The 9519-nt window shown below is 39.9% G+C and overlaps 2 protein-coding genes across 2 annotated transcripts; one reads left to right on the top strand and one right to left on the bottom strand.

The window, feature by feature from the left end:
* The first annotated feature begins 4412 nt into the window (after positions 1-4412).
* On the top strand, positions 4413-4948 carry LOC112349751 (flavonoid 3'-monooxygenase-like). The gene is made up of 2 exons (XM_024684714.1): positions 4413-4574; positions 4673-4948. The coding sequence occupies exons 1-2, from the start codon at positions 4413-4415 to the stop codon at positions 4946-4948; spliced, it is 438 nt and encodes a 145-aa protein (XP_024540482.1).
* Positions 4949-5123: 175 nt separating this feature from the next.
* Positions 5124-5824, bottom strand: LOC112349722. The gene is made up of 3 exons (XM_024684671.1): positions 5692-5824; positions 5502-5625; positions 5124-5392 (listed from the first exon to the last, which is right to left on the bottom strand). The coding sequence occupies exons 1-3, from the start codon at positions 5757-5759 to the stop codon at positions 5207-5209; spliced, it is 378 nt and encodes a 125-aa protein (XP_024540439.1). The 5' UTR covers positions 5760-5824; the 3' UTR covers positions 5124-5206.
* Between the last annotated feature and the right edge of the window lie 3695 nt (positions 5825-9519).

Genomic DNA, 9519 nt, shown 5'->3' with positions numbered 1-9519 from the left:
CTGAACCTGCAGACCACATTCCTGACTCTTGAGACACTTCCTTATTCCTGACTCTCGAGACACTTCCCTATTCCTGACTTTCGATTTCCCATACGATTCTTGAGTCTTGAGCCACATTCCTGATGATGATGTGGCACCTTCTCAACCTCAACTATATTTGGGCCGTCCTCGATCCAAGAGTGGTGGAGCTTCATCAACCTATAGTATATATAGGTTAGCCTTTTTCCATTTCTCCACAATCTGAATCAACACCAATCTAAAGCCTCTTCTTCGTTATTCACTAGCTTTTCTCTTTGTCTTTTGCATTTTCCAATATTGATCTTGTTGGGGGTCTTGACAATAATACACTTAAATTACTTTGTAGGTACATAGTGTAATTGAGATTTATATCTAGGAGTTACCTATACAAAAAGAAAATAGTACCAGGATTCTTCTTAAACAAAAAGATAGTTTGTCTATCCGAGCTAGATGCAAATCCTGAGTATTATAACCTACAAATGATTTATAAAATTTTACCTACTAGACAATTGCTAGAATTCTATGCAATCATAGGCAAAGACGCTATTATAAGAACTTTAATGGTCCACAATAAAGCTTGGATACCCATAGGTAGAAATACACTTATTGATAATTGGGCTAACAGATGTTAGATCAATTCTAAATTTAGATTGATAGGTAACAAAATTTTGTGGGGTAAAAATCTTTTAAAGTGGACCATATTTAAGTAAGACATATATGCTATAAAAAATAACATTTGTTGCTCGAGAAATTCCTAGGACTCTTGTATAAGCAATGTCTTAGACATTTGGCCTCTAAAGAAAAGCCATCCCCATTTCGAAATTGATTCAGAAGTTAAGTGTTTGCTCCTAAGAGTGATTAATAGGCCAATTTACAAAGGGAATCAATTCATACAAAAATCTTGTACCACTCACTCCACAAACGAGGCATAATAACTATGCTTGCCATAGTAGCAATGCCAACAAACTTAAAAATATATAGACATAGACTAACAATTGATCTTACCTATAAAGCTTTAAAGGGAATAATCCTTATGTATAAAATTATCACTGTCTATACCAAATAAAGTAATAGATATACAATATTTCCCTCACAATCTAAATAGTAGAAGGCAGTCTAAAAAGAAGTATTCACAATATCTAGAACGAGATTATAAAGCACTTACTCGTGATATTTGCGATCTTGACCTCCCTTCATAACAGACTAAATCATTGCTTAACCAAACTAAAAAAAAGTTTGAAAGAGAGTGAGCTGAAAGCATATTAAGTACACCTCAATGAATAGGAGATTAAAAATCCCAATACAACTTTGACAGTCATCCAAAATACGTAAATCCATATGCTACTTTCTTTGGTAGCATCGGCACATAGAAAATGCCTCTACTTCAACTGAGAATAGTGAAACACAAAACAACTAGAGTGATACCCTATAAAAGGCAAAAGAGTTAAATTTATAAACCCTCTAACGATGATTCAAGTTCTTTACGAACCAAATACGTATTTTGTCTATACTAGTTGCAAAATAGAGTATTTTTTATCAAATTGCAATGAGCATAATGGCAATTGCAGGAATAACAATAAATACCATCATCACATATCCATCCTTTTCTAGGATTAAAGGAAAAGACCCACAACTGCATATTGAGAAATACATAGAAGCAATTAAGCTTAATCAAGTAGATGGGCAGGAAAAAATCTTTTCCCCTATACACTAAAAACCAAAGCTAAATATTAGTATTATAACAATGATGTCAAAAAGCTTGGCACATTTGATAAGCATACAAAATTTTTCCTTAAAGATTTTTCCATGGAAACAAACCCAGGATAAAACTATGATGAACTACAAAAACTTTATCAAAGAAAATCTGAAACAATCGAAGAATATACAACTCAATTCAACAAATGTTATAAATATTGTAAAGACTTAGTATCAGACAAAATGCACCTATATCTATGCATGAAAATTTATTGTGAATATGTGATAAAGAGAGTTCATATAGATTTTGATGACTTAAAGAAACTATTATTGCCTACCAAAATCTCATAAAACAATATGAGATGGTAAATATAGTGAAGTCAGACAAAAAAACAATCTTTATAGACAAAGAAACTAGTCGTCTATGAAGTTTAAAATTGCAAATCAATTTCAAATAAGGGATTTAGTGTATCAAATGCAAAAATGAAAAATATAACAAGAAAGAATGCAAATTTTAGCTAATCAAATGCTAATTTTATGAAAAAGAGGGACATTTAGATAAAGAGTGTAAAACTTTGTTTAAACAACTAGGAACCCAACAAGCAGCCTAAGTTAATAAAACAATACATAGGCAAAGGTATCCACTTGACGATAAAAGTTGTTGTAGGAAGAACGATTGCAATGATAATCGAAATGCTAAATATGAATATCTATATGCTGAAAAACAAGATGACTATGGGGATTATCTGCATATGGGTAATTTTTGAGATTATCCACCTAACCGTGAGGAAAATAGGTGTAAAGATTATAATCATCCTAGAGAATATGATAAGCTAAGAGGTTACAATAAGCTTAAAGAATATGAAATGCCAAAAGAGTATGATCAAGTTAAGACTCCTACTTGCTATCCTAGGCCATATAATTAAATTGAATCATCAAACAAAACCTCTAAGGATATGCAACTTATAATTAGGCACATTAAGGTAGAATGGTCAGATATAGAAAAGTTACCTAGTGATTATGTCATAATCAAAATTCAACATAGAAGAGTTGAATCTGAAAGCCAAGATAAAGGGAGTGATGATAAAGTAGAGATCATCCATAACTTTCAATGGCGCTAAAAGAAAAAAATCAGTGCAAAAATCACTCAACAACTCCAAAACTTGCATCCACAAGTATTTGAACAATGATGATTCTAACACAGAAAGTCTCACACCTTTATAAATTGATACATGCCTTATAAGTTTATATGAATTTACCATTAGTGCAAAAGAAAAACCCTATACTAAAGTTAAATGGCAAGGATGAAAAAAAGGCGATGAAAAGCATTTTAAATGCTAAAATTACACTCACTTTAGGCTAACATCTCATTATAGCACTTTTTCTTAAAATTGCATTGCTTAGAGAGCTCTTGCATAAAAAGAAATAAACTTTAGTCCCATTTATAGCCATTGTAATTGAGCTAGGGGATTGTGATGGTGAAATTTCTATAATTAATATGAAGATTGGTAAGAATCTATTATTTGAAACTCTCATTGATGGTGGCTCAAGCATAAATATTCTAAAAGAGAGTATTTGAAAAGAATTAAGCTTAGGTTCAATTCAGCTAGCCTTATTAATGTACAAATGGTAGATGACTAATGCATCAAGCCCATTGGAATTATTAAAAATGTTTTAACCAATGTGGTTGGCCTAAAGTACAAACTCAATTATGTTGTACTTAAAATGACATAACGAGATTCTACCTATAAAACCTTACTATGGCTAAAAATTGCTTGCACAAACCAAGACTGAAAAAACAATTTTTTTGTAGGGCAACCAAAAAACATTATGCCCATTACTTCCACTATACAATTGGAAAGGAAATATCAACCCCTCAAAACTCAATTTTATAATTAGGAGGAAGGCCTAGATGATTTCTAAGAACAATAAATTTTAGAAGTTTTTTTTAAAATTGAGCCAATTTCAAAAGTAAATCTTTATTCAATACTTAAAGAAGTATCTAAGAAAAAAACCCTTAGAACAAAGGCAAAAGATTTCTCCGTAAAGGAGGATCCTACTTATAAAATTAATCAATAGAGAAATTATGTTTCGTATATTTTTTGTGATCAACCATTTGAACAAATCAATTTAGCAAATGAGATAATCTGCATACTATTACAATTGCTCAAGGATTACAAAGTGAATTTCGCAATCAAGCCATAAATCTACTAGAAGATTACAAAGACATTTTCTTTTAATCTTACACAGATTTTTAAAAGACATCTTGTCAAAACTCTATATGCACCATATTAAGATACTCTCAAGAAATATGCCTAAAAAGTAGATGCTTTATAGAATAAATCTTAATTACCAAGGTAAAGTCAAGAAATTGATAAACTTTTTTAGGGAGAATTTATCTATCCAATTGAAAATGCTCTAATTGTGTCTAAGAAAAATGGCAAATTATAAATTTGTATGAATTACAAAAAGTTAAATGATGCAAAAAAAAAAGATATATTACCTATTTCTATCACAAACAAAATTTTAGATTCAATAATAGATCATAAAATGTATTCATTACCATTAAAGCTGTCATCCAAGTATTTCTCAAGAACCCTAATTCTCGGGGATTTACACTCATTCCTCGCTCCCTTCGTGGCACTCAAGATGTGATTGGGGCCGGGAGCGACACCGTGTGGGTCACCTGCGAGTGGGCGATGGCGGAGCTCCTCCGGCACCCCACCACAATGTGCCAGGCGCAGCGCAAGATCGATGCCATGGTGGGGCGTGACAGGGTTGTGGAGGAGAGCAATCTCCCAAGGCTGAATTTCCTGCACGCCATCGTCAAGGAGACGCTGCAATTGCATCCGCCATCGCCAGTGATCCTCTATGAATCCACCATGCCCTGTGTGTAGAGTGCCGGTTACCAGATCGCACAGGGCTCTCGGCTGCTCGTCAATGTCTACGCAATCTCCAGGGATGCCAATTCGTGGGAGAGGGCGCTGGATTTCTGGCCGGAGTGATTCGAGGAGGGCGCAAAGAAGGGCGTGGATGTGAGGGGCCAGAATTTCGAGCTCATCCCCTTTGGATCCGGGTGGAGGATCTGCCCAGGGATGGGGATGGGACTCCGGATGGTGCAGTGTGTGCTGGCGAGGCTGCTGCAAGGATTCAATTGGGAGAAAGTGGGAGAGTTGGGAGTTTCAACAGGGATCCGCACGTTAAGATCTACATTCGACCCCGCAAAGACGTGTGATGTTGAGTCCCCTGCTTTGCATGAACAAAAAGCTCAACAAGCTCCAAGGATCACGCACCGTCGACAACAGAAGACTTCGTCAACTACAACAAAGAGGTCAGTTCCCTTTCCAGCGAAAGAAACAAGAAAACCAGTAACACTAAACAAACTCATAACACACTCTACTCGGAGGACATCGAAAGAGCACCTTCCATACTCCAGCGGATAAAACCCGGGATGGTCTCGGGATACCGTCTCATCGAGTCGAGAGAGCAAAGCTTAATCACCACCGCGTTGATTGTCCGGAGCACGCAAGTGAAACGAGCAGCGGTCGTCTCGTTCCTCGTCCGGATCACTGATTCCAAAGACGAACTCCAGCAAACCGTGCCGCAGGGCCGGTTTGTAGCAAAGCTCCTCAACAATTTGTTTGGGAGGAGGTGTCGGTCCCTCGCTGATGATCTCTCCCTGAAATTTCGAGCCGCGATCCAAGAGGTGAGAACTAAAACAAGCTTTCTAGAGCTTTTCTAAAGAGGAAAGAACTTCTTTGTCTCACAGGAATATAGCGGTGTCAAACCTGGACGGACGCGCTTGAACTTCGCATACTTCCCCAAGGAAGAGTTGCTGTGCACCATAGAATTCGTGGCGGACTATGCCCAGCGCTTTCTCCCCCTCTATGAATTCGACCGGCAGAGTGGGAACTGGAAATACAAGGAGGAGAACAACATCAATACCACGGGAATGGCCAAAATCAGCACAAGGAATACCTGGGCACCGCCATGGCGATCCCAAAGCAGCTAGCACACAATCCAGGCCAGGCGAGCACCGCCGGCATTGATACCGAGCTCGTTAACTGCCGATTTTAGGATTCTAGAGCTATGTACTAGTATATTCGTTTCGCATCAATTCAAAAAAATCAAACGTCAGTATATTCTCTTAAAACTCTCTAAAGATTCGTCTCGTCCAGGGGTTCAACCCGGCTATGGCGATGACAGCCTCCACGAGGAGATGATCAAGCACTGGAGAACTCCACCCAATGCAGACCTCCGTCTCTTCTCAATCCCACTCTCCTGAAAGATCCTTGGGTGAGTTTTACAAGATCACCACCGGGATGATCTGGAAAGGGGGAGTACTTGGCTTTTGGTAGGTTCAATTTTGAAAATTGAAAGACCGAATTTTATAATAGAAAGCGTATTGGATAATAAATACAGTTTTCCACAGCTCTTTAGAATGCGTGTTAAGACGAGCTTTTCGCGCAGTTAACTCTGATACCTGTTGCCTTACTGACACTAATGGCTTTATGCAGGAAGGGAGATCTAAGAACTAAGACTTGCTGCCAGCGCTCACCAAAACGATGGACGTTTCTATGATTCTTGGCGTTGAGGTGGTGGCAGTCACTGCCCTGCTGACATTCTCGAGTTATTTCAACAAATGGTACTATGAGCTGGTGCTCAAGCCGGGACAGCCTCCTCTTCCACCAGGTTCCCGTATTTGGCAGCATGGCTGCTTTTCTCAGAGCCTTCAAGTCTGGAAGACCGGACCCTTTCATGGCTCACTGCCAGACAGAAATGCCTTGTAAAAACCCACTCGATTGTACCTGGAAACCGAGAACAAAGAAGCGACAATGAGCGATAATAAAAACTACCAGATAACTCAACCTTGCAACGTATGGCTTCCACACCAGAGGGATGCAAATTCGTGCTCTCCAAAGACAGCTTTGAGACCAGAGAGCACTATTGGGGTCATGGAACGGTATTCTTTTGCGGGATACTTGAAGCTCCAGAAGCTTACCGAGTCTGCTGTGAACAGTCCCAAAGCTCTCCAGCAGTATATGCCCCTCATAGTCAACAACATAAAAGCGTGCCTTGAGAGGTGGTCTGCTCAGGATATGAACGTTCTTCTTAACAAGATGAGAAGGGTAAACGATGTTTACTTCCTCCTGTTTCCTAGTTGACACGTTTTCTTCGATATGACAGTTCACGTTTCTAACTATCGACCACATTTTATATGGGAAAGACTCCAGCCCTGATGTGGATGATACTATCTCCTTGTACTACATTCTCAACCAAGGCATTCGTGCTCTCCCCATCAACTTCCCCCCATAAGCGTTGTCCTACACAGCTTTGTGATGTTTTCCCATTCTCAGGTGCGGCAAAAGCTTATCAAGCTTATCCAGGACATGATCAACCAGCGAAGAGCTTCGGGGACGCTGCAAGGAACAAACATTCTTTCATTGCTCATGGATCAGCTGGATGACAGAGGAGAGGCGCTGGAAGACGCTCAAATCATCGACGTCTCTCAACGTGTACATGAATGCTGCATGTGCACACCGCAACCGAATCAGTCAATGAAGTGCTACCAGTTGGGCCAGATTTAACAATGGGGATTTACTGTCATGCAAAAGAAGAATACTTGGAAAGCTTGAAAGTTTCAAGAGAGCAACTACTCGGGGTAAGCCTTTGTCAAAAAGAAGTACGAGGAAGAGAATTTTACCAAACGCTTTGCCTGAACACGTAGCTCCATCTCTGCATCCTGCAAATAGCCGACAGTCCTCACATCCACAACCAGGCTCTCTGATAGACTCAAAACTTCCGTAACCAATATCGTGTACAGCCGCTACCTTCGACGGCAAGCCATCCGAGCACGTAGTGGATTCCAGGGTGTATGTTGGGATTTTTGCTTTCTGGAGCTAGCTGGCTCCCTCAGATAGGCGCTGCAGATCATGGGAGATCCGCAGTATGGGTCGACGGGCCTCTGTGGGCCTTCCGGCAGAGATCCAGACAGTTCTTGAGCGGCTGGCCGGAGAGGAGATTGAAAAAACAACGTTCTGGCGCTTACTGTCTGATATACACAACAAAATAACAAAGGGACAGCTGAATAAGAATCTTGCAAAATTTATGTGGAAGGACTCATTCCAGACCGGGCTCTTTGGCGAGATTTCAATCATGAATCAGAGTCCTCTGATGTAAATTTTAGGGTAAGGGTAAAAGGACAAATGTTTTTTTGTAGGAGGACTTATGTTACCATTAGAAGTTACTTAGTAAATTTAAGGGTAATGAAATCATATATAAAATCGATCTTATAAAAAAACTAAATTTGTGTATACACATGTTTACTAATGTATAAAACGGACTAAAAGGCAAGATACCTAGGGCTCCAATTCATATTCATTTTTTTCCTGAGCATGTATCAAATATTAAAGACAAAGATATTCTATGATGGTCATTGTAACAGCTACCCAAAAATTCTGAACAATCACTTTTCGTTCTGATCTCATCTTACCAGCTTGCCAAATCAAAGCATGCTATACTGCTCCATGTTTGTGTAGAAGGCGAGTGATGGCTGGTATCCCCCGTTAGCTTTGGACAGCATGCGTGCAGTGAGGTGCTTCATGTTGATCAATCCATCATCGGTCAGAATAACCTGTAGTTTAAACAGTTGACAGATTGTCGGCAAGACTTTGCCTGGAAGATGATGTTCGTTACAAATGGCACACACCGCCGAAACCCCTCACGAGCAGACACACAGCTCGGTGGATGTTAGGTGCCAACTTTGACTACGTGGTCAACGCCGGTCAAAGGGAGGCTCAAGGGTATATTAAGGCATGTTAGGGTAAGGGACTAACCTACCCTAGGGCTCACAGTGGAGCAACGGTGCAGTGGAGCTTTTGAGGTAACTCGGGGGTGGTTGGGTGGTGAGGAACCTCAAAAGGTGGCGTAGCATAGTCTAGGGTGACTAGATTTTTGTCTTTCTTGTGAAGAAGAAGGATAATTCAATGTGGATGTGTATTGACTACCGCGCTTTGAACAAGAAGACAGTGAAGGATAAGATGCCGATGCCACGTGTGGATGATATCCTAGACAAGCTTGGTGAAGCATGAGTGTTTACCAAGATTGATCTGAGGAGTGGATATCATCAGATTGCAATGGATGATGCATCTCTCCAAGATGGCATTCAACACAAGCTTCGGACATTTTGAGTTTACAGTTATGCCGTTTGGTTTAACGAATGCACCGGCCACATTTACTTGGTTGATGACGGAGGTATTTGGGCGTTATCTTCATGAGTTTGTGGAGATTTTCTTGAACGATATTCTTGTTTTTAGCAAGAATATAGAGGAGCATAGGGTGCATTTGCGCAAGGTTCTTTTGTTACTCCGAGATAGCAAACTTTATGCGAAGAAGAGAAAATGTGAATTTGCAAAGTCAGAGGTGGAATATCTAGGCCATATTGTGACATCTAAGGGTGTCAAGACAGATCCAAGGAAGGTGGCTGTGGTAAAAAACTGACCTACACCGACTACAGTAGCCGAGTTGCGCAGTTTTCTTGGTATGGCTAGTTACTACCGACGTTTCCAGCATAAGTTTCTAGAGGTGGCTAATCCTTTGACACGATTGTTACGCAAGAATGTGCCATTCGAGTGGAAGAAGCCACAAGAGGAGAGTTTTGTGGCGCTGAAGCGATTGTTGAGCGAGACTCCAGTGCTTCACATTGCTGATCCATCGAAACCTTACGAGGTGACATGCGATGCGAGTGGTTATGCACTGGGAGGAGTTCTCATGCAAGAGGGACAGCCTATTGCATATGAGAGTTGA

This window comes from Selaginella moellendorffii, unplaced genomic scaffold, assembly GCF_000143415.4.
Source record: "Selaginella moellendorffii unplaced genomic scaffold, v1.0 SELMOscaffold_42, whole genome shotgun sequence".
NCBI classification, from domain to species: Eukaryota; Viridiplantae; Streptophyta; class Lycopodiopsida; order Selaginellales; family Selaginellaceae; genus Selaginella; species Selaginella moellendorffii.
This window is presented reverse-complemented; position numbering and strand designations above follow the sequence as displayed.